Consider the following 25793-nt stretch of genomic DNA (forward strand, 5'->3'; position numbering starts at 1 on the left):
GCCTTGTTGATGCCAGAGGTCAGAGGAGAATGGACAGACTGGTTGGAGCTGATAGAAAGGCAACAGTAACTCAGAGATTTCTGGATTTCTGCTCCACATTCAGATGGTAGGGTCAGAATTTGGCCTCAACAACATGAAAGCATGGATCCATCCTGCCTTGTATCAACGGTTCAGGCTGCTGCTGCTGGTGTAATGGTGTGGGGGAGATTTTCCTGGCTCACTTTGGGCCCCTTAGTACCAACTGAGCATGGTTTAAAGTCCACAGGAAAAAAAAGAAAAAAAAGGAAAAAAGAAAAAAAGGAAAAAAAAGAGAATAAAAGAATAACAAAGGGGGACAAAAGAAAAAAAGACAGAATACAGGGATAAGAAAGGAGGAAAAAAGAAAAAGAGAAAAAAGAAAAAAGAGAGAAAAAAGAAAAAAAGAGAAAAAAGAAGAAAAAAGAAAAAAGAAAAACAAGGGGGGGGGGGCAAAAGAAAAAAAAAGAAAACAAGGAAAAGAAAGGGGGAGAAAAAAAGGGAAAAAAGAAAAAGAAAGAAAAATAAAAAAGAAGGAAAAATTAAAAAAAAGAGAAAAGGAAAAGAAAGAGAGAAAAAAGAAAAAAAAACAAGAGAAAAATAGAAAAACAAGGGGGACAAAAGAAAAAAAGAAAGAAAACAAGGAAAAGGGGGAGGATAAAAAAGAAAAAAAGATAAAAGAAAGAAAAAAGGGAAAAAAGAATAAAAAAGATAAAAAGAAAACAAAAGAGAGAAAAAAGAGAAAAAGAAAAAAATGAAAAAAAAAAGTCCACAGTCTTCCTGAGTATTGTTGCTGACCATGTCCATCCCTTTATGAGCACAGTGTACCCATCTTCTGATGGCTACTTCCAGCAGGATAACGCTCCATGTCATAAAGCTGGAATCATCTCAGACTGCTTTCTTCAACATGACAATGAGTTCCCTGTACTCAAATGTCCTCCACAGTCCCCAGATCTCAATCCAATAGAGCACCTTTGGGATGTGGTGGAACGGGAGATTCTCATCATGGATGTTCAGACCACAAATCTGCAGCAACTGTTGATGCTATCATGTCAATATGGACCAAACTCTCTGAGGAATGTTTCCAGGACCTTGTTGAATCTATGCCACCAAGGATTAAGGCAGTTCTGAACCCAAAAGGGGGTCCAACCCGGTACTACACTGAGAGGCGAATTCACCAAAAATAAATTGCGACCACTATTACTTTTATCTGCCCTAACTGTCGGGGTTTGGGTGAAAGACGTGGCCAATTGGTTTAACCAATAAAGTCAGTTGGTGCACTGCAAAAACTGAAATCTAACAAAGTGTTTTTGTCTAATTTTTAATAAAAATAGTCTTATTTACTTAAATTGAGCGAACTTTATCTGACCAGTCTGGAAACATGTCTTGTTCCAAGTTATTATAAGACAAAAAAGAGGTTTAAGTTGCTTTTAGTAACTAAAAATATCTGTCAGTGGGGTAAAAAATTGTGCTTGTCAAGTTTCTTAAAATTAGAAAAATAATGTGTGGATACAAGAAATGTCTTTTTTTTTTAATCAAATTTGAGAGGGTTTGAGAAACTTTGGAGTTTTCTTTGCCATTTTGGGGGGATGTTCACATTTTGTGGTATTCAAGGTGTATCTTTGAGTGTGAGTTTTTTGGCTCATTTGCACACATTTTTTGGGCATAAAAGCCGCTCAATCCTCGACGTTTTTAGTCGACCTTTGCTCTCTTAAAGACATCACTTCCACTCAAGGCTCCTCTTTGCTTTGTTAGTCTTGTTAAATTGTGATTTTCTCCCTTAAGCTTCTCCAAATTTAAAAACAAGAGCCCTCTATGCTGTTTACATTTCTGTAGTTAAACTGTTCGGGGCTTTGGAAACTCTCTAAACTACAAAAGTGTGTATTAAGAATGATTCATTTGTTTGAATACACGCGCAGGATTTAAAACGCTGAGGAGACGCTGGCAGGGGGTTTTATTTCTGCTCTGCTGAAGAAAACAGATTAGATAACATTACGGCTAACACCTCCCGCTCTGCAGAACACCTTTCATGAATCCATCACGCTTTGTTTGCACAGTGTCACTGTCTCTTTACTCCTCTTTACTCACTTCTAACAAGCCGCACTGCCTGCTTTGCAGATTGATATTGATTTCAATATGGAGCAGGATGATCCTTTTGAGAGAGATATGAAATGTGTAGCTGTAATGAGTCTGCAGCTCAGCCTCTCTTTTCATCAAGTGTGCACTAATAAATCAAGCCAGCAGATCCTGTATGAATAAAATATTGTTTTTTAAAAGTGGCCGTTAGAGAAAATCATACGCCGCTTCGTTTTTTTTTCCTCCGTAGAATAAAAGAAATGCAGCAGCAGAAGGCGAACCTGAGCGCGCAGGTGAACGATACAGTAGCCGAGCAGCTGGCCTTGGAGGAGGAAGATGCAGGTGTAAAGCTCGCCCTGGGTAACATCACATCATCTTTTCATCATCTGGCTCTGACAGCCGCCAGCTCATCACCAGAGGCGGCCCAGACGCAGCCCAACCCAACGCAGCCGGCCAACCACACGGGAGAGGTCAGCGTGGACAGCCCCCGCAGGCTGCTAATGCAATCTGATGCTTTGTGGTGTTACATTACAGATTCATGAATGGATCATTTGCTCTGGTTACAGCGAGCTGGCCACGTACAACAAACCATTTCAGAGAAACCAGTGTCTCTCCTGCCTTTAAAGAGCGGGCAGTTAGCTCCACTTGTTTTTTCCTCTCTGTGATTTAAGTTTTGGCAAGCAGAGGGGGAAACTGAGTGGGCACAGGAGAGAAAATTTGGCAGGATTTGCGGCTCATGTTGTTCCAGAGGAAGGCCACTCACCACTGCAGCCTCTCTGAGCAAAACAAACACTGTTAAAGGAAACAGGAAGAGGCTCTGTTCCCTCTGTCCACTGTCAGAAAAGGCACCGAGTGATGCTGGAAGCTTGGATTGAAATGTTTGATTAGAATATGCAGTTTGTGTTTTCTCTTTCTGCTCCATGTTTAGTGGAGCGGGGACCTGATTACACGGACAGAGGAGCTGGATCAGCGGATCCAGACCAAAGACGATCGAATCAATAAGATGAGAGAAGAGACGGAGCCTCTGAGACAGACTGCCAATGAGAAAATAGAGAAGTTAGTGAACGACATCAGTGAGGTGAGATTACTGCACGTATTACTTCATATCTGACTCAAGTCTATTTTACTTACTTTATGGCTTATTCCTTTATTTTTTTATTTGACTTGTTACTTTACTTATTTTACCTACTTTCTTTCCTAACTAACTTCACTTTCCTGCACTAACTTTACTTTACCTTACTTACTTACTTTACTTACCTGCAGTTACTTTACTTACTTTACTTTTCCTTAGTTTAATTACTTACTTTACTTTCTTGCTTCACTCAGTTTGCTGTACAAACTAAATAACTTTACATACTTTACTAACTTTACTGTACTAACTTAACTTTACCTTACTTAATTACTGTTCTAACTTTACGTTTACTTCCTTAGTTTACTTACTTAACTGTATTTGCCTCCCGTAGTTTACTATACTTACTTTACTTACTTAACTAACTTTACTTAACTGTACTTACTAAACTTTACCTTACTTGATTACTTTACTTACTTTACTTTTCTAACTTAACTGTATTAACTTTACTGTACTTACTTACTTTACATACTTTCCTCACTTACTTCACTTTCCTGCACTAACTTTACCTTTCTTTACATACTTTACGTACTGTAGTAACATTAGTTTTCCTTTCTTACTTAGTTAACTTACTTAACTTTTTTGCTTTACTTAGTTTACTGTACATGCTTTCCTTATTTAACTAACTTTACTAACCTGTACTTGCCTTACTGTACTGTACTGTACTAACTTACTTGCTTTACCTCCTTTACTGTACTAACTTTACTTAACTTTACTTACTTTACTTACTTTAAGTACCTTAACTCTACTTATTTAACTTTACCTTATTTAATTACTTAACTACCTTAACTGTACTTACTTTACCTCACTTACTTACTTGCTTACTAACCCTATCTTAACTACACTTACCCTACGTGGTTTACTGTACTTCCTTTTTTAATTACTTTACTTTACTTACTTCACTTACTTAGCTGGAATTGCTTAACTTAACCTAACTTCACTTAATTTACTGTACTTACTTTTCTTAATTATTTCAATTTACTTACTTCACTTACTTTGCTATACTTACTTAACTTTACCTAACTTTACTGTACGCATTTTGTTTAGTTTACTATACCTACTTTACTTTACTATACTTATTAACTTTACATAACTTACTTATTTACTTTACTTTTCTTAGTTTAGTTACTTACTAACATTACTTTACTTTTACTTTACTGTACTTTTTAACATTACTTTACAAATACTTCTTTACTTTTATCACTTTACATTACTTCATTTTTTAAAATTATTTTATTTTATTTATCATTGTTTATCTCTTTGTTGCTTATTGCTTTACTTTATATCTGAGTTTTATGCAGGAATAATGTAAATTTCTGAAAAATGATGGGACTAGGAATGGATCGCTTGGTGGCTAAGGATACAAAACACAATCCTTGACCCATGTATCAGTTAATTTTTTATTTTTGCAATAGTTTATATTTCAAAGAGTTATCTGAAGGTGCAGATTCAATCAATCCAATCACTGGATTTTGTGACTTTGTGTCACAGAGGTGAAACCATGTTTTTAGGGAGTGAATTTACAAATCTTTACAGACACCAGATCTGTGTCTGCCCCTGAGGAAAACCCCAATGACTACGTTTACATTCACACCATGTTCCTGTATTAATGGGGATTAAGACAATATTCCGACTGTGTAGGAGATATGTAAATATCTTATTCTGATAATAAAACCTGATTAAGACCCCTGACTCTATCAACCCGAGTGTTGGGTCGTGTAAACGTGTTATTCAGCGTATGCTCCCAGGTGAGCTGCTTACAGAGGCGTCTGTTTTCAGTAGATAAATTGACGTCACGCAGTACAGTCTGACAGTACCACAGTCCTTGAGTTAAACTTCAGAGCAGCTGACACATCTTTCCTAAAAGAGTTTTGTCAGTGGTTGTAAACTCCTCTAAAACACAGTATGCAGTACGATCGCTGTGGATCCAACCTTTGAAAAACACCCTTTGGTCATTTTTCATCATTGTCTCTCCCTCAAGCTGCAAGCTGGCGCTGAAGGGTCAAAGGTCACGGCTCTGTCGTCCGTGGTGACGGGGAAAGAGATGGAATCAGACGCAGTCACCCTGAACAAAGAGCTCGACCGTGAGTCTGTTTCTCTCCCTTCGCTGTCACTCTTCCGTTATTGTTTCTGTTGAACATCCAGCTGAATTATTCTCCTCAAATTGAAATGTCAAGTGCTGAAAGTGAAAACAAACATCAGAGCTGCGGGCTCAAGTTTTACTTTAATACATTTGTCATCGGCATTGTGGTGTTTGGACATGATTGTCATGCATTGGAGGCAACAACAGATTATTTGAATACCGTAATGAGGTGGATTGTTTAGGGAATTTTCACAGCGACAACTTCATGAATGAAAAACAGTCTGTTTATGATGCGTGGAGACAACTCTGAGTGTTTTTGTGGCAGAGGTTTTTTCACTGAATGGAACACAGAATATGCAGAAAAATGAATAATGAAGGTGGAATTCAGCCAACGGGAAATTCCTTCTCAGCCGGGTCGGACTTTTCATCGTTTAGTTCATCCTTGAATCCAATTTAGAAGCCCTGAAACGCTTTTTCATAATCAGCTTTTGATATGAAAGATGAAGCTCTGCACAAAAACAAAGTTTTACTAAAATTTAATCTGATAAAAGACAACTTTGTTTCTGTATTTTGAGAGAGTGTGAATCAAAAAACAAACGAAACTGTCGAAACTAGGGATAGACAGATAATCTGTGCCGATACTTGAAATTTTGAAGCATATTGGTATCTGCCTTTTTTTATAATTTGGCGGCTGATAAGAGATCAGTTTAAAGCTGTTTTATGTATCTGTAAAAATCGGACACATCTGGTGTTAAAGGGTTAAAAAAAATGTATTATTCAAAGTTTTGGCACCAATATTTTCACTTTTACTACAAATGAATATTGTCTCCAAATATCGGTAGCCGTCCACTTTGACTACCCCTAATCGGTATCAGTATCGGCCCTGAAAAACCACATCAGTCCATCTCTAGATAAAACAAATAAGCTACACTGGATGTCGGGTTTGATCTCTTCCTGTCTTTGTTTAACTTCACCCCAGACATGCTGAAGGAGTGGCCCCACCGCCGCGCCCAGACTCAGGCCGCCATGAAGAAGGAGAAACCTCTGGAGGGAAAAGTTTTAGCCGACGTCAGAAAAAAGGTGGCGCAGATCGAGAAGATGCTGAAACCAGCTCAGGAAAACTCCAGCCTCTCCAGTAACACCTCCAAGGAAGCAGAACAAACGGCTCACGCTGCGGCTAAGGTGTGGAGACTTTTTAAAGCTTGGTCATCATCCTACTCTAAATTAAACGATAACATCAGATCAGATTTTATGATTCAAAACTTCACTTCATCACCAAATCCCTGCAAACTCGGCATAAACTCTTCGCCTAAAAGAAATAACTTGTTGGATGAATGTAATTTAGTTATGGAAAGAATTTCCACCTAATTGAATTGCTGTTATCTAGCAAGACCCAAATTTGTTTAATCAGCTAATTGTGATTATGTTGTGTGAACATAAAGTTTTGGCGTTAGTATTATTTATTTGCAATGTGTGAGTCCAGCTTAATTTTAAAGGTTGTTTTAAAGGGGACATATCATGCTTGTTTCTCCTTTTCCCTATGTCAGACTAGGATGCCTGTAAAGCATTTCTGCCCTCAGTACAAGTCATTTAGTTCCTTCATTTCCCCACAATAGCGTTCTCAATATCCTCATTTTAGGCCATTCTGAAGATCTCGTTGAAACGCTCTGTTTGGAGAATGACCTCCAGTAACCTCGCAACGTCACAGTCCTTTGTGCTCTGATTGGTCAGTTCTATCAGAGGGGCGGAGGGGGTAGAGCCAGGGGGCGGTTTTTGCAGCATGGCAGTATTTACAAAATCGCCACGTTGAATGGAGCAGACCGAGCGAGTTTGCTGTTTGCCAAAACTTCACCGTAAGGCATTGATAGCACTAATAAAATGGCAGAGTGTAGGATACGTCCTTTTGTGTTGGACCCCGAGTCAGACCCGGACGGTTCTGCAGCTCAGGAGGAAGAAAATCCACCTGGACACAGATCATCTCAGGACGCTTCAGTGTGGTGAGTCAAAGCGGTACTGTAACATGTAGAGTTTATACGTTTATACTCGGCTCTTGGTGGGTGTATCCCATGGTGGTGGTTGTGTGACTAACTGACATCACAGAGGAGGAGCTGCTTTATCAGATTACTCCAATAAAAAGAAAGGATCCTCGTGTCGTCACAAAGGTCGAAATCTCGAAGCCAAATGTCAATGACCTATTTTCAGAGGCATCAAATCTCGTTCTAGGATATCAGAAAAAATACAATATCTCATTTTTTGAAAATTCAGGGGGTGAAAGTTCTTGTTTTCAACTTTATTATATTATATGTAAGTATTAAATCAGGCATCAGCATGATATGTCCCCTTTAACTTATCCACTAAGGTAAGACATGAACCGTGAGTAAGGAGGGAACACAGTGGATATAAGATTTTGCTGTACATTGAACTGTCTGTGCGCCACTGCATGACCTTCTGTGTAATCTTAAAACACTTCAGGTTGAAATCGGCCACCAAAGCGTAGACCGTCAAGACATTATGTTTTATTAACATAGAGCAAACTGTAAAAATCACTGGGTACATGGGCTGGGCCATATGGAGCACAGACTATCAGTCCGCGTTGTGGAGCACAGACCGCAGGTCTGCGCAAGCTGAGCACAAACACCTGGTCTGCGCCCATGAGCACAGACCGCCAGTCTGTGCTGTGGAGCATAGACAGTTAGTCCATGCTGTGGATCAGAGACTGCAGGTCCGCGCCAGTCAAGTACCAGGTCAGTGTACAGTTGGGTCTTATATACACTGTTTTCCCTCCTCACTCATGGTTTCAATGAATAAAATTACTGAATTAGTCTGTACCAATTATACAAACAAAGTTTACAAAGTTATGTCCAGATTTACACCTTGCAACAACAAGTGGATTGTTTGCCAGCTCATCCAGAACTTGCACCCTTAAAGATGATTCCCACATTAACCAGGTTATGCTCTGGCTCTGCTCTCTGATGAATAGGGTCTTTTGCACATTACTGCCCCCTCCTGCTCTGGAGAGGTGTTGCAGATGGGATTCCTACCTAAGCTAATAAGGTTGACTTGACTTAACAACTTTGCCCCTCATGCTAAAACAACATGGTTTAATCATGTTAAACCACTGAAAATTAAATAATCCAGTAGAAGCTACAAGTTTTACTTCTGCTGATTGAACAAACACACATTTTTTTGAGTGTGCTAAAAAGTAAGGGTGTGTGTTTGGTAGATATTTCCGCATCTTAACAATTTTCCTTGGCAATAAATCTTCTTCAGTCTTGTCTGAGATCATTTTTCTGTCTGTGTTTATGTGCAGGAATCCAAATCCATCCTCACCCAGGCCAAGCACACCAGGACGGCCTCTGCTCACCTGAGCTCTCATTTAGACTCTGCTCTACGCCAGCTGGCTGAGCAGGAGATGCTAACAGCTACAGCACACGCCCAAATCCCCTCAGAGGTACCCGGCGAAGAAACTTATCGCACATTTATCCCTGAGAATCCACGAACACTGATCCTAACTGACTGTCTAAGGCTGTTTCCACCATATTTCTTCTCCTCTCCAGCCGGAGGTGTCCCTGACCCACGTGAAGGAAGACATGGAAGCAGCCAAGCTCCAGTTAAAGGCCTTTTCTGTGACACTAACCGAGCTAATCAGCAAAATTGGTGAGCGACTCTTTCATGGATCATTTTCACCGTGGCTACTTTGTAGTCTCCCAGATTGTTAAAACTCATAAATCTTCATTAAACCTCAAATGTCAGATGACGAAAAGAGCTCGGTGCTTTTTAACGCCTCATTTAACAGGGAAGTATTTCACTAATTTTTATCCCCTTAGCCAAGCTGGCATAAGTGCAGTTCATTAGACCCAGAAGAGTTTTCTTTGTGGTTAGATTTCAGAGTGTTAAGATAATTTAGTGTTTTTTTCTCTGACCTTTTTATAATTCATCGAGACCCATTTACATAAAACAATTCAATCAGTGGGATAAAGAGGAATCGGTGGAGGCTGGAGCAGTTTTCTGTAGAGGGAGGACGATAACAAAATCCAGACTTTAACGGTGTAGAAACTGGTGTTACTTATGTGTAGTGAATTAAGAAAGTCTCTGTGGGTTTTGAAGCAGATTGTCGGGCCACTAACCGCCAAAGGGCGCCCACCTGTCAATCAGCTGATTGGGTTTTTTTGTTGGTTTTGTTTTTTTGGGCTTGTGTTCGTGGTTTTACGGTACTTCCGAAGTCAAGCAGACACACAACGAACTGCGGCTTTTACCTCTTCTGCATTGCCTCATATTTTTATTTGCCGCTCGTGTCGGAGAAAAATCTGTTGGGGTTGGAAAGGACAAACTCAGAAGCTCTCAGAAAGATCTGTGGTTATTGACTTTAAGATTAAGATTTGAAGTGAGGTCACAGTATTGGAAATGCTGACTCATCTTTAGGCCACTCTTAACTAAAGAGGTGAGGATGATGAATATTTGATAGAGGTTGAGAATCTGTTTTAATGTGACTGCAGCGCCACCCTCTGGCCTGGAATCTCACAAACACTGTCGTAAAAATGTGACTTTTAACCAGGTGTGTTTGTTTTGGAACAAATTTTCTTTGTTCAAGTCAACTTTTTACCAGATACAACACAAGAAGGTGACATCAAGCAAACGTTGTAGTAGCCATCTATATGTAGTGCTATCGGCAGCCCGGTGCCCCAACATATCTGTAGGCTAACTTGACAACAAGCTAACTGTCAGTTTGTACAGTCACCTACCAAGCAGAGCTAATGTAACCACACTCTTCATTTTATTGATAGACTCTCAGAAAAATATCACATTTTTACACAGATTTGGGTAAAATTGTGGCATCTTTGAGGAGTTGTTTCCAAAATGTGTGCGAATTTCACTCCTCAAAGAGCAGCAGCTGGTGATGATGTCACACACTCACCAGGAGTTCCGTGTTGGTCATGTGACTCAATAAAGGAGGGAAAATGCTTTGCTTTTCACACACACACACTTCATAAAGGGATGAAACCTCGACAGAGGACTTGGAACTAAGGCTGACTGATTTTGGAAAATCATCGAATTGCGATTTTTTTGACCAATTATGCGGTTGCAGTTTAGCATTCAATTTTGATTGGGAGGGACAATTATCTTCTGCATTATTCACTTAACAGAAGCACACAGTTGTTCCATAGCACGACAAACATGACAAAGGATACTGTTAAAATATAAACATTTCTTTCCTGCAATTTTTCATTGAAAAAGAAAAAGGAACACTGTGAAATCTTGCTGACCGCCAGTTGTCAGTAAGACTAACAAACTATATTGAAAAAAGTGAACAAAGGGTATTAAGGAAGAAGATCAGGGCCACTGAAAAAAAGAATATTTTTTTAAAAATTCAGAGTTCTGACTTTAATCTAAGAGTTTTTACTTTTTCTTCAAAAAATTTGAAAGAAACAAAATATTGATGTCTTTTTTTATTTCCTTTTTAGTTAGTGGCCCTTTTTCCTCTTCTGTAGTATAACAAGACATTTTTTTACTTAAAATAAGATAAAATGCTTGATAAGATTTCTGTTTTTTGCAGTGTGTGGGTTGGACTGAACATTAGCACAAACAGTTTAGCCCTTTTAGCCTTTAGCTCGTGCTCTATCTCTCTCCTGTTTCTCTTTCTTCTGCTCTTCTGTCCTTTTTCTGTCCGACAGTTAGGCTCCAGTGTCCATCATCACTTCAAAATTAATCACAGAAATCATTTTTACTCTAAACTCCGTCAGCAGGGATTGGTCGGTTACACATTACGACACGTCTCACAGCTTATACTGCTAGTAACGCTACATAAAGCTAGCTACTGACTTGCGGTTCAAACTTACCTTTGCTTGTTGTCAGGTTAAAAAGTCAGTGAAAGTAAAAGTCAGTAAAAAGTTGACTTGAACAAAGACACCTGGTTGAGTGTTACATCTTTACAACAGTGTGTGTGAGACTCTGGGCCAGAAGGTGGCGCTGCAGTCACATTAAAACAGACCCTCCTCGCAGCAGCTTCAACTGTTTTTTGGGCCAGGCTGTAAACAAGATATAGTATCCATGATGTTACCTATTTGTCTCCAATAACTAGTTATAAAGCCCTTATTTGCACACTGAGTTCGTTTTTTCCATTCCATGTTATGTCAATCATGTTTGCACACTCCATCCAAACTTTCGTCCATCGTTTTTTCGGAACAGGTTAAATTTTTTGCGTTTTTTTGCATCAGCGCCGCTCATTTCCTGAGTAGTTTGACTATTCGAATACTTGCACAATCACATTTTCACATTTTCTGACGTATTTTCTCTACACATTTTGGGCGATGTGTAGCTTAGCATTACGGATCCAAAAAACGCATCTGAAAAAAAACGGACTCAGTCTTCAAAGACTTTAAACGGTGGATTCAACTAAACTTTTTGGGAGTTTGGATGGAGCAAGGAGGCAGGTCTTAAGCCTATTTACAGACAGCTACAGGGTTCCCGCCTGTCAATCAAGTCAGCCATGCCCTTATATGGGCAAAGCTTGTACCTTGAGTGCTTTCTAATTTCAAAAATAACAGTTTCTCCAGTGTGTTTTAGGAACAAAATGAGCTGCTTTGACCCCAGAACCTTTTTGTAGCAGACTGTAAACATTTTTCTTTAAAAATCATCTTTTGGCTCGGTGTTATTAGCACTTATTAGCGCCTTCACTTTACTTTCTTTTCGTTTTTTTCACAGTACTGTCTCAGCATCATTTCTAACTCTAAGTTTAGGAGTTTAGACGCTGTGTGCCAGCTCATTAAAGTTTAAAAACCTGATTCAGTTCAAGTCGTTTTAGTAAACTGAGCCCCTACTGCTACAAATTCAATCACCTCTAAATGCTTAATAAGACGATGATAAAACTGATGTTGACTCAGTCGTAACGCAGACAGATCCAACACCCGAGTCACTGCTGGGAGATTCACGTCTTTACCCTAAAAACCCCCTGACTCACATGTCTCCACGTGTCTTTGTTTTTCTCCTCACCATCTGCCTCCTCCGTCTCTCCGTCATGTCCCGACCAGATGGGAATGTGCCACTGGAGAGATTCGACCGGATCTTGAACGAGACGTCCCGCCGTCTGAGCATGCTCAGCGGGAGCGTCGACAGCCCGACGCTGGGCTCAAAGATCCAGAAGCTTCAATCTGCCTCCAAGGAGCAGCAGAACCGTCTGTCCCTGATTGAACAGGACTTACAGGAGATCAGGGAGGAGAGGGACAGTCTGAGGGACATTGCCTCCAACCTGCCTCAGTCGTGTCCTCAAGCCACCGCGGCGGGAAAGGGATAGACGTTACAGTCATTGATAATAAAGTGGGAAATCAGAAACGCCTGGTAGGATTTTTATTTGAAAAGCTGTGGTCATTTTTATACTGCTCCAGAAATGTCTTTAATATCCCGTCTTTTTCTGCCCAAAGGTGCAATTTCTTTTACCGTCTCCCATTTCCCCCCAAAAGCAACAAACTCATCCTGTCTCCAATAATTCACACCTCATCTCCCAACTGTAAAATTCCTCTCCCTCTTTTCCTTTCCATCAACAACATCAGAAGTTTAATTTCACTGTGAATAATAATACGGCCGTTCTGAAGAGCCGGCGTGCGCCGTGGAGTTTAAAATAATGCTGATTCTCCTTTGTGAGGGTAAAAGGTGTGTCTAAGAGCTCCTCCACTCTGACACATTCATTTACACTTGAGCTCCTTTTCATCAGCCCGGCTTAATTAACAATTAGTCCTCGTGGCCTCTGCGGGGTTCAGGTCAGGCTTCAATGGCACATAATCTGTGTTTGGGATTCTTACAGTGCCTACCTCTCCGTTTTCACAGCTCCTCCTTCACTTTTCTCCTCCTTTCTGCCTCTATCAGATCCTCAAACAGTCATTTTTATACATACATACACAAAAACTGTTTCCTGCTTTTATAAATGTGATCTGTATCACTCATCCTCCAGTCAGTCACACATCTACTCCTCACTAACCATGTTTTCAGACCGTTTCAGAATAAAGTATACTTGAAAGAGTCGTATTTCACATCAGATTATCTTCTTTCCGTGGATGCTGTCACTGTTTGTTCAGCACATTGGAAATGAAGGTGCTTCTCACAGCAGAAAGCTGTCATTTTTTATGACGGTTCAAGGAAAATGAAGGAAACCAAAGCAATAAAATAAATATGAAACCCCTCAGAAAATGTGACGGCTGTGTTTGATTTGAAAATCTGATTCCAGAGATGCAACAGGCTTGTTGGACGTGCATTATGTCCATGAGGAATGATCCAACTCCAACTGTTTTTTGTGTGTCAAGATAAATTTACAAGCGGGGTATTGTGCTTTCTTTGGGTGTGCAGGATTTTTTGTTCCTTGTTAGTAAACACAACATTCAAACTGGGCTCCGCCTCCTTGGCTCAGTGCCAGCGGCAGCACACACCCACAGCCTCTGACCGTGACTACATGGACACACTCTCTAGCCCAGCAACCACCTGTAGCAATCGCGTTTCTACATGGGAGAGACTCAAGAGCCGTTTACCTGACTTGGCATGTTAGCACAAGCTAATCTCAGGTATTTGACACATACCTGGTTAGCAGAAAGCTAACTCACTTTGTGTTTTTCTCTCTCCGTGCTACGTTGGCTATCACAGCTGCTCAAGATAGCTTCTTCCACCCGCTAATCAACACGTCACACAAAGTCACTTGCACACTGGGCGCACTGTGATTGGCTAAGGTAACCGCACTAACTCTCCGCCTAGAAACTTCCCAGTACAACCAAAACACCAACATCCAGGCAGAGGAGGGGGTTGAGGCAGAAACAGACACTGACACAGGTTTACTAACAAGTAACCAAAAATTTCTGGAGACCCTATCTTTAAACAAGGGATGTGTAGTTTTGTGACACCCATGTGCAGGGGTCTGCAACTTTTACTTTCATAGGCGCCATTTTTGCCTCAGATCACCTGGATTAAAGTCAACAAAATAAATACAAAATAAATACTTCAGAGTGGATAAAATTATATACATTGTTAAAATCTAGTGAATAATTATCTAAAACAAAAGGTTTTGTTGAATTTATTAAATTAAACATGTGATGTCTTGTTTTTTTTTTATATTAAATGAATTTTTAAAAAGTAAAAAAAAAAAAATTAAAATGTGGAAAAAATTGTAAAACTTTCCCAAGATTTAGATTTTTTTATATAAAGTGCAACAATTGCAAAAAAAAAATAATTAATTTTTATTAATTTTAAAAAAAATGAAAAAAAAATGTGTTATTAAAAAATATTTTTTTTAAAATGTTGGAAAAGTAAAAAAAAAAAAAAAAAGATAAATTTAAAAACTAGAAAAATCAAAAATTTGGAAAGATTTCAAAAACATTTAGATGTAAAAAATGCAAAAAAAATTGATCAGTTTAAAAAAAATTAAACTTTGCAAAACTTAAAAAAAATGTAAATAATACTTAAATTTGACATAAAATACAGTATATTTTAGACATATTTTTTTAAGCTACAAGGAGCTACTGCAAATGAGTCAAAGAGCCACAGGTTGAAGACCCTTTCTCATGTGAAACTCTCTCAGCAAAGTTATACTTTCTCTACAGTCTGTCACTGGTAAAAATGTAAAAACTCAGACCAATATCAAACTTATAAAAGCAGTAAGTTATAATTGAACACTTGTGAAAATCCATCATGTGGTAAAATAAGTTTTGGGAAGTAAAAGTAGTTATTTCCAGCCAGCTCAGCAGCTAAGTAGAGATGAGCGTCATTACTGTGTGAAAATGAAATCAGGATTCACGAGCGTTGAGAGACAGAAGAGAGCGGTGAGTCTGTAAAGTCATGACTTCATTATAATATTCATGATCATAATGTTTCAGAGGGTCCAAACTTTAGACGGCAAACACTACGAGTGTAGTTTGGATGATAATGTGGAGTTAACGTATGATGAGGTGATTTCACAGATCTTTTCTCCACAGCGACGTCGTCCCTCAGAGGAAGTATCAGAAAGCACATCGAGGACAGATTTCTCCATAACTAATACAGCTGTATTGTTTTCTTCTGCTGAAAAGACTTCAGCAATTTTCTCTGAACAATACCATCCACTTGAACCACTGGCAGGACAATACGCCACCACACTGAGAAAGAAATGAGGGGTTGTCTCCCGAGCAAACTGTAAAATCATTTTCTACTTCAGATCCATTTCTTGGAGTTACCAGCTAAGCAGCTTGAAGAGGGGACGCATAAAGCAGAGAATAACAAGGAGGCGACACGAGCACACGCAGCTTTTGAAAATGGGAGTTCAAGAATAGAAATGAAAGCATCAGGCCAGCACTTCAGGAAGATCGTTCCTTTTTTTTCAACACTTATCGAGGATGTCAACACCTAAACTTTCCAACATGTTCTTTTTAAAATGTGTGTCCTTCAGGGCTGGTGCTAAATGAAGTGCTCTTTAGATGAATAGCTGATAATTTCAGGAAATTATCCGCCAGAAAAACAGACATTTGTCAGATAACGAGTTTGAATCTTCTACCACTGTAATCCTGAAATGTATCAATGCTCGATGCATTTATTCATGTAGACATGATCAAGACGATCTGCTGCAGGTCAAACCAAGCATCAGAATGAGGAAGAAAGGTGATTTAAGGGACTTTGAACGTGGCATGGTTGTTGGTCTGAGTATCTCAGAAACTGCTGATCTACTGGGATTTTAACCCACAACCATCTCTAGGGTTTACAGAGAATGGTCCCAAAAAGAGAAAATATCCAGTGAGCAGCAGTTCTGTGGGACAAAATGCCTTGTTGATGCCAGAGGTCAGAGGAGAATGGACAGACTGGTTGGAGCTGATAGAAAGGCAACAGTAACTCAGAGATTTCTCGATTTCTGCTCCACATTCAGATGGTAGGGTCAGAATTTGGCGTCAACAACGTGAAAGCATGGATCCATCCTGCCTTGTATCAACGGTTCAGGCTGCTGCTGCTGGTGTAATGGTGTGGGGGAGATATTTTCCTGGCTCACTTTGGGCCCCTTAGTACCAACTGAGCATGGTTTAAAGTCCACAGAAAAAAAAAAGAAAAAAAAAAAGAAGCGGGAGAAAAAAAGGAAAAAAAGAAAGAAAAAAGAAAAAAAAAGGGAAAAAGAGAGAAAGAAAAAAAAGAAAAAGGGAAAAAATGAATAAAAAAAGAAAAAAGGGAAAGAGAGAGAAAAAAGAAAAAAAAAGAAAAAAAGAAAAAAGAGAAAAAGGGAAAAAAGAAAAAAAAGAGAAATAGGGAAAAAACAAAAAAGAAGAAATAAAAGGGAAAAGGGAAAAATGGAAAAAAGAAAGAAAGAAAAAAAAGAGAAAAAAGGAAAAAGAAGAAAGAAAAAAAAGAGAAAAAGAAAAAAAGGGAAAAAAGGAAAAAAGAAAAAAGAAAAAAAGAGAAAAAGGGAAAAAAGAAAAAAAAAGAGAAATAGGGAAAAAACAAAAAAAGAAGAAATAAAAGGGAAAAGGGAAAAAATGGAAAAAAGAAAGAAAGAAAAAAAAGAGAAAAAAGGAAAAAGAAGAAAGAAAAAAAACAGAAAAAGAAAAAAAGGGAAAAAAGGAAAAAAGAAAAAAGAAAAAAAGAGAAAAAGGGAAAAAAGAAAAAAAGAGAAATAGGGAAAAAACAAAAAAAGAAGAAATAAAAGGGAAAAGGGAAAAATGGAAAAAAGAAAGAAAGAAAAAAAAAGAGAAAAAAGGAAAAAGAAATAAAAAGAAAAAAGAAAAAAAGAGAAAAAAGGAAAAAGAAAAAAAAGGGAAAAAAAGAAAGAAACAGGAAAAAAGAAAAAAGAAATAAAAAGAAAAAAAAAGTCCACAGCCTCCCTGAATATTGTTGCTGACCATGTCCATCCCTTTATGAGCACAGTGTACCCATCTTCTGATGGCTACTTCCAGCAGGATAACGCTCCATGTCATAAAGCTGGAATCATCTCAGACTGCTTTCTTCAACATGACAATGAGTTCCCTGTACTCAAATGTCCTCCACAGTCCCCAGATCTCAATCCAATAGAGCACCTTTGGGATGTGGTGGAACGGGAGATTCTCATCATGGATGTTCAGACCACAAATCTGCAGCAACTGTGTGATGCTATCATGTCAATATGGAGGAAACTCTCTGAGGAAGGTTTCCAGGACCTTGTTGAATCTATGCCACCAAGGATTAAGGCAGGTCTGAAGGCGGTGAGTGTATGTTTGTAGCATTTGGTTTGGGGAGTGGTTGGGAAGATCTTGCTCAGATGTCGGCTCTGGTGAAGCAATAAAAACCAGAGTTCAATAAGGTCTCTTTGAGTGCAGTGATCCTTTATTTTTGTGATATCTGTGTTTTTCTCTTAGTCCAGTTTTAGTCTTTTAGTTGTCGTCTAAATTTAGTCGACTTAATACAATTAGACTCTAGTTTTAGTCAACTTAATACCATGAGAGTGTTAGTCTTAGTCTAGTTTTAGTCTGAGTCTAGTTTTCATTGACTAAATCCCATAAAAGTTTAGTTTTAGTCTCGTCTTGAGTCATTTAGTCTTTGTCTAGTTAATCAGGATTCACTAACGTTACACATTACAGACACGTCTCACAGCAACAGGCACAACATATGGACGGCTACTACAATGTTTCCTTAAAGTGATACTCCGGGATGGAACAAGTTGGGTCCTGTCACAAGGTTTAGGGCAGAAATTACCCCTACAGCAGTGTTTTTGTGCAGCAGAAGCCCAGAGCGCTCGCACCAAACACCCCCTCCCTGCTCCTCTGCAGGTTTCCTCTGCACTCAGACGGGGCCATATTTTACTTGACCAAAAACACAAATAAACAGACTCCCACTGAAAAACTCTGATATCAGTCTGCATTCACACTTTATTTAGAGAATTTTCAGCTCGTTACTTTCACACAAAAACACCGCTAAATTAGGCTCCAGTTCTCATGGTGTCTCTTCGTCCTGGCAGACTACCTGCATTTGTTTATATCTGGCACGCCGCGCGCGCGGACTGATACACTAAGCGGCGAGTGCCTCGTAGCCAGCTGTGGCTCTGCAGCGGAGGTAGCGCCGTTTTACGACACAATGAGATCTAGAGCCTTATTTAGCGGTGTTTTTGTGTGAAAGTAACGCGCTGAAAATTCTCTAAATAAAGCGTGAATGTAGACCCATATCCGATTTTTTCGGTGGGAGTCCGTTTATTTGTGTTTTTGGTCAAGTAAAATATGGCCCCGTCTGAGTGCAGAGGAAACAGGCAGAGGAGCAGGGGGGGGGTGTTTGGTGCGTGGTCCTTGTGATAGGACCCAACTTGTTCCATCCTGGAGTATCACTTTAATGTCACATTTGAAACAACAGCGCTACCTAACTGTACTCAAAAATACCTTACCTCGTTGTGTACTAGATAAACACACACCTGCTTTAAAGCCACATCTTTACGACAGTGTGTGTGAGACTCCACGCCAGAAGGTGGCGCTGCAGTCACATTAAAACAGATCCTCCTCACAGCATCTTTAAAGTTAAACTGAGAAAACAAAGACTTTCTGTTTAAAACTTCATCAAACAGCTTTTCATCTTTCACTTGGACCGTCAAAGTTTTCACTTCGAGAGCACAAATATAACTCTTTGCTGAAGTCGGCTCCTGCCAACAAAGTTTCTCCCACTGAGAAATGTCCATGTCCATAAAAGGAAAACACCACGAGCAGAGGAGAACATGCTGTGGGCAGATAATTTTTAATTGGCTGGGGAGGATATAATGCATTTTGTTAAGAAGTTATCCCAATCCAAGAGAACGTGGCGCCCAACGTTGAGAGTTGGCTCAGTGATCACGAGCCAAGAGCCAAAACAGAAACTGGCAGAGGTTCATCGCTGAGGCTTGGCTGCTGATGGGGGGTAATTACCAACAGCTCATGGAGATCTATAGGAAGAATCCACTTTCTCATTGCCCTCCTTGTGTGTCGAGATGCACACACACACAAAAAAAATTAAAAAACGCCACAGGTTTCACAAAGAAAAGCCTTTCTTTTTAATTCTTCTTTCCACTTATTGAATTAGTGATTGTAACGCTTGTAAAAGTGTAATTAATTTCACCAAAAATGTAGCACATAATGCTGAGGCCAGACGTGGTTTGAGCAAGCCTTAACATCAAAGATAGCTGCTGACAAACCCCCCACTGCGCTTCTCATTTCACTTCACAGCCAGTCACCGAAATTAGTTCAGGAAAGGAAACGGAAAATGTTGTGCCCCTCTGAAATATCCTCACCTTTTCACCCCTCGAAAGCCCTGCCAGGCTTCGTGTACCATCAGGAGAAAATAAAAAAAAAATGAATTCAAATATTAAAGCTGATGTTTGCCTCATCCCTTTTTTATTTGCTTTGGTGTCAAGCATTCCCAGAGCTGATGTTTGTGTGGCCGTAGGAGCTCTGTAAGCACACCGAATAGATTAAAGAGGGGGAATAAATGTCAGGCCATTCGTAAATATGTCAGAGAGCACAGGTTAAAAAAAAACACAAACAAAGATTTGCAAAGTAGCCTTGATTCACCTCTTGAGACCACACAGGCAAATGCATCTTTAAACACAACGTGGAGTCACAGAAAAGCATGAGTCAGGTATTTCTCTAATCCTTTACACCTTTTGTAACAATTGTCCCGATAAAGCTCCTTAACACCAGCGACATGAAATCAGCCTCATTTAATTATCCTCTGCAGAGTGAAAACTGCGCTTAAACATTTCCATAATCGTGCTCTTTGAACCGAAGCAGTGACAGCACAAACACGCCGTCAGAATCGTAACCATAACACCTGGAATATCATAATTCATCGTGTTTAAGCCGCTCTGTTAACGGGTGTGCCAGCGCCGCAGAGGCTGCAGTCGTGATAGAGGAGAGATCTGCTCCCTGCATTGCAACAAATGGAATCATTCAAGTTCAACACTTTAAAGAAAAAGAGCTTTGCATGATGAAATAATCGTAACCTCATTCACAACCACACCTCGTGCCTCCACTTCCCTTTTTTTAAGCATTTCCCCTTGAAGAGGAACATATTGTAGCGCCTTGTTGAGGATTGTTAAGCCTGAAAAGAGACTGAATCAACTATAAAAGACACTGTTTCTGTTAAAGAGTGAGCACATTTGGAAATATATTTGCATATTATAAACTAACACGAATCAATCGTTGGGAAAACAAGTTCCATACGATGCTGGAGCAGATCCACAGAGGAGGCTGAAAAAGACATTACACCTACATTTAATTTGCTTTCTTAGATTGGGGGTCATTCAACAAGCTATTATTAAAGATGGTAAGAGGAGGATCTGTTTTAATTGGACTGCGGCGCCACCTTCTGGCCCGGAGTCTCACACACACTGTCGTGAAGATGTGACTTTGTTTTGTTTTGGAACAAATGTTTTCGTTCAAATCAATTTTTTACCAGAGACAACGAGATAAGGTATTTATCAATAGAGTAACATAGCGCTGTTGTTTAAAATGTGACAACAAGCTAACGTTGTCAGTTTGTACCTTATATCAGTAGCCACCTATATGTAGAGCTACTAGCAGCCTGATGCTAGAATATATCTGTAGGTTAACATGACAACAAGCTAACTGTCAGTTCGTACAGTAGTTTAGTCGCCGTCCATATGTAACGTAGCTGGTAGCCCAGTGTTGTAAAAATGTGGCAACAAGCAAACCTTGTATGTTTGTACCATACATTGTTAACCAGATATATATGTAGCAGTGGCAGCTGCTGGTCAGTCAAGGAGGGGAAGCTCATTTTTTTCCGGCCTACATCATAAATTAGTTTATTTAAACGTAAATTCTCCCCTCTGTGTCAGCTTGTTATCAGCTGGAGCTGCTACGTGAGACTACGACAGGCTGTAAGTGTGAGTGACAGGAGGAGAAGCTCCTCAGCTGTAGCTGTAGCTGCTTATTGGTGAAAAGAGAGAGAATCTCTAAAGACAACGCTCGTTGTTTTTAAGAAAAGTAAACTCGCTTGGGATCAATAAAGCCTCCGGATCAGTCCAGAACAACTGACTGTAAAACTGAGAAGATGCTCCGGTGGAGGGTTATACTTCAAGATCTCTGACTGGCTCATTTCACTGTCAATCAAAAAGGGATTCAGCCTCAGACAGATCATCCAATCATCATGCAGAAGCCCAGCGTCCAGGCCAGCCCACTGCCTCATAGACCCCCAGAGACGCTGAGCGTCTGATGGGCGGGACAAAGCCCAGCGTTTATCCAATGACCGTCCAGTTTCCACAGTGGAACAACCCACTCTACGCTTCCCCGCTGAAGTCAGAAGACGCTCAGCGTCCGACTGTGTTAAAGCGCTGAGACGCTGCGGGGATGAATGAGAAGGAGGTGGAGCCTGTGAATTTGTGCTTGATTAGTCTCCCAACAGGCACAAGATGATGTAACGGTCTTGAAATTGAATTTTGTGTTTTTTAATTTTAAGTTAAAAAAAAGTTGAATTCAAGTATAAAAACAGTTGAATTTTCATAAGCAAAATACAAATTCAATTTGAAATATTAATTCAATTAAAAGAATAAATTCAATTCCAAAACATTAATTTTCAGTACACATGCTTTTCAAATTCAATATTTTAATTCAAATTCAGTTTCTGATGGCACAAATATAACCCCATGAAGCTCAAATGTCGTCATGTTTGTTCACGGTTGAGCTTTAAACACTGGATTAATTATTTTTCTTCTACTTCTGTTGGTAGCTACGTGAACCCAGTGTCATCAGTAAGAACTTATTGCATGTGATAAGATGTATTTGTCAGTAAAACATATTTACCTCTCAGCCTCGTTAAGACTCAAGCTGCACTTTCATTATTTGAAGTTTCAGACAGTCAGAGGTGTCACACCTGTTTTTATTCACGGTTCAGCTCAACTCTCTGTCTCCTGAAATACATTTGAAGGTGTCACGGACACATTAGCACCTGCTGGGCTGGATGACTCATAGGTAAGAGCTAATTACTACATTCATTAAAAGTAATGTTGCTAGATGAGCTTAGTCTTTAAGTATGGTTCTTTTAAAGATGAAAGGCATCTCATTAGTCCAGGGTGAATTATAAATGTTGTCTGCAGGTATGAAATCTCTGATATTAAAGGTTGTAATAAAAGCTCACGCAGACAATGTATAAAGTTTGAGCTTCAGGTTTTTCAGCCTGTTTTGAGTCCAAAATAACAGTTTTGGGGTTATTTTTTTTCTTCTGCTGTGTGAAATCTGAACTTTTTTGGATGTTACTCTGCCTCTAATTGTGTTTCTAATCATCCCTCTCCAACGCCTGGTGTGCCAAACAACTCAGTCGACTTAATTTGGAGTCTTTATGCAACAAGATGCAGAAAGACTCAGCAGTGTCTGGCTGAATTTCAATGTGCCTTTGGTTAGCTCATATTTTAGATCCAGGAACTTAAAGAGGGGGTATTGTGCTTTCCAATATTTTAAACACGGATGTTAAGTAGCCATACTGGATGTCCATAGTCAACGTGCAGATTTTCATACCACTAAGTTTTGTGTATATGTTGTAGAAATCCTTAAATCTCTCTTTAAACTGCTTAAAGTAGTCCGTTCAAGAGACAACGTGAAATCTTCACGAGATTTGCTAAAATGACAAGGTCATTGCACGAGAATCTCCTAACTGGTTCAAAAAATGTTGGAAGTGTTGGCCTCAAACACTAGTCTGCCTCCACGGGGCTGGCCAATCAGAGGGAAGGGGGTTTGTGGAGTGGGAAGCCTTAAAAAGTCAGCAGCTAAAGTGAGGTTTGTGGTGCGTTGTCCAGGAAGTAGGAAAAAAGGAATTCCTGTTAAATAGGATGTCATCAGCGTAACACTTCACACAATGTTAAAGCTACAATGGAGGTACCAGAGAAACTTTATCAAGACCCATATCTCCCCCCTTTAAAATGTCTCCGTCCTTTTCTAACAATTTTACCATCACTGCTCATGTACTTCCATGCGTCTTTTACATAGGAGTTGCTATTCACCAATACGTCCACCGGGGGGAGAAGCCCAAAGTCAAAAGTTTATGAAAATAACAAACTAAAACACAACTGTTCTTCGTGTCTCATTAAAGCTACGTATTGGGTAATAACCATGGACTGTATACAGAATGGACAGTGTGGCTTCACCATTTATAATTATACAGTTTTGAAGACAAAATTACCCCGTCAAAATATCAAAATATTTCACAATCCCCGAAAAAACATACACAAGAACGTCAGCTGTCAATCATCGTTGAACGTAACGTAAAACCTTGTTTTTAACCCCTTATAACTAATAAAAAAGGAACTTTTCAGAAAAAAGAGGACTTGAATACAGGGCAGCCAAATGATATCTTCAAATCACCACAACAATCAGACGTGAGAAACATTTCTACCAGGTGTATTAGTTTTTTAAAGTTTGACCACAGCCCATCTGGAATGACTGGGGAGATGGATTTTTTGACCGATACTGCAGCCAGCCACCAGGGGGAGCAGTTTTGTGAAGACCTCACTGCAAGCTGAGCAAAACAACGTCCATTTTTTTTTAAACAATCTATGGTAGAAACAGCGTACGTATCCATATCAAACATTGAGGATAAATTAACCTTAAAGCTGGACAAAGCACATCAATACCCCCTCTTTAATGGCATCGTATCTGGTGTGTCTATCATCAGAAATCTGGCAACCCTGTTCGAAAAACATTAAACTGTACTTGCTGTAGCATCAGTCTATTATCAAACGTCACAGTGAGATTAAAGCTGACATGAAAAATGTCGTAGTTGTTATCTGCTTTCATAGACAAAGACGCACTAAAAACAATTCCTCTCTCTCTTTCTGTCGTTGAATCAAAGACACGTCTCACTTCTTGCTCGTGTGCTGCTCTGTTTCCCACGGACGCGGTGCAATGAGGAGGGATATCACTTAATCAAACTGAAACAGGGATGTATGCTTTTGGCTTCGCACAAAACACAGATATTGAAATGTGTCAAACTAACAAAGGTCAGAGACAAAGAAACGGCCCGATCACCAGAATCCACAGACCTCAGCAGGTCATTAGACACCCTGAGGAGCGCTGACTCAGTGCCGCGCTGCAGCCCGGACCAGGACTGGGATTCGTCCTGAATATGATACCACAATATTTTGCTCATGGGCTCATTTGCCTAAATATTTGCTGAACTGCAGCAAGTGATCTCACAGCAGACAGAAAAACAGCGCTTCAGAAAGTCTGCAGAGGTTATTTCACATTGAGGCTCATTGTATTTTAAGATTCTGTTTATAAAGACTCACAAGGTCATCTCAAGGTTATCTGACACAAACACAATGAGCACTGAGACTACAGCCCCATAGCAAACAGTGCAAATTGGCAATAACTGAGTCGATTCAGGATTTTCTGTTGAAGGAGAAATGAACCCTGAGTAAGACGGAGTGAATGAAAACTGAAGGCAGGTTGTTTTTCTCACGGACAGGTAAGTGAAATGTATGTTATCTTGCTTTTATTAGCTGGACTAGAGCTGTCAGGGGAACTAGTAATGTTTTAATAACGCTTCTCCTCAGAAACACAGCCCAGAGACGTGGAGTAGTGAGTCTGAGTAAACAATAACGCCCCAAAGATTTACAGTGTCTCTGAGGCAGCTAATGGGAATACTGTCCTGCTGCTGTTTACTGGGACTTTTCTTACATCGTCGTCTTTATTTGAATTCAGGAAGGTTTATATGTTTGAAGGTCAGACTGAGAGCCAAGCAGAAAGCTTAAACTGTAAAAAATGGTGACGTTCTGACCACACCACATGTAAGTTAAAGAGGGGGTATTTATACTGTCTCTGATAGTAGCTCAACATAATTTACAGTGAAATAGGGTCCCAAAGTTTCGCTAATTGGTGTTTTGGAGTGAACCCTTATTTCAGCCTCTGTCCACAACACTTTGTTTTAGCTGCTGTCTCTTTAAGCCTTTCACATGCCCTCCATAAATAAATATTTATAAGTAATAATGAGTTAACAATTTGTGTTTTATTTGTCAATCAAGCAATCAATCTTTATTTGCATAGCGCCAAATCATATGATTACTCAATCAGGAAGCAGATATGCAAGTCAACCAGCTGGTTGAGCTGCCAGTTTAAGGTAATTTTGGCCTCTGACAGCTTTATCTCTAATAGTATGAAAGCCACAGCTTTGATATTTACACATACAAATCAGGATTGATACGTGTTATGTGTCCACAAGTAGACAAACATTTCACTTTAATTATGCCTGTGTAGCTTACAAATTCAATGACTAGCAATGGTTTGTAAATGGGTACAAAATGAGAAACTTAAAGGGATAGTTCAGTTTTTTTGAAGTGGGGTTGTATGAGCTCTATGTGACCACTAAGGACATTAGATACAGTAGAAAGTTGTCTCCTCTCCCTCAGTAAGACACAAACTTTAATCGATGGTGACGAGGAAATAGACGCTAACAGGGACAGACGGTACCAGATTCAAAGGCTATTTTCTCTGCCTACAAGAACTCAAATCAAAAAGTAATACAACAGTTTAAGAGCGCGCTACATAAAATATTTTTTAA

General features: G+C 39.5%; 1 protein-coding gene across 1 annotated transcript in view; it reads left to right on the plus strand.

Moving 5' to 3' along the window:
* Positions 1 to 13415, plus strand: part of lamc3 (laminin, gamma 3) — a 199428-nt gene extending 186013 nt beyond the window's left edge. Inside the window, exons 22-28 of the mRNA XM_074690299.1 lie at positions 2342 to 2561; positions 3020 to 3169; positions 5202 to 5304; positions 6283 to 6485; positions 8614 to 8754; positions 8861 to 8960; positions 12332 to 13415. Of these exons, the coding sequence (XP_074546400.1) occupies positions 2342 to 2561; positions 3020 to 3169; positions 5202 to 5304; positions 6283 to 6485; positions 8614 to 8754; positions 8861 to 8960; positions 12332 to 12594 (1180 nt within the window). The 3' untranslated portion in view covers positions 12595 to 13415. The remainder of the gene's footprint in view (positions 1 to 2341; positions 2562 to 3019; positions 3170 to 5201; positions 5305 to 6282; positions 6486 to 8613; positions 8755 to 8860; positions 8961 to 12331) is intronic.
* Positions 13416 to 25793: the final 12378 nt, after the last annotated feature.

Source organism: Halichoeres trimaculatus, unplaced genomic scaffold (genome assembly GCF_033239565.1).
Source record: "Halichoeres trimaculatus isolate MK-OKI-2021-1 unplaced genomic scaffold, fHalTri1.1 fHalTri1_scaffold_16, whole genome shotgun sequence".
Lineage (NCBI taxonomy): Eukaryota > Metazoa > Chordata > Actinopteri > Labriformes > Labridae > Halichoeres > Halichoeres trimaculatus.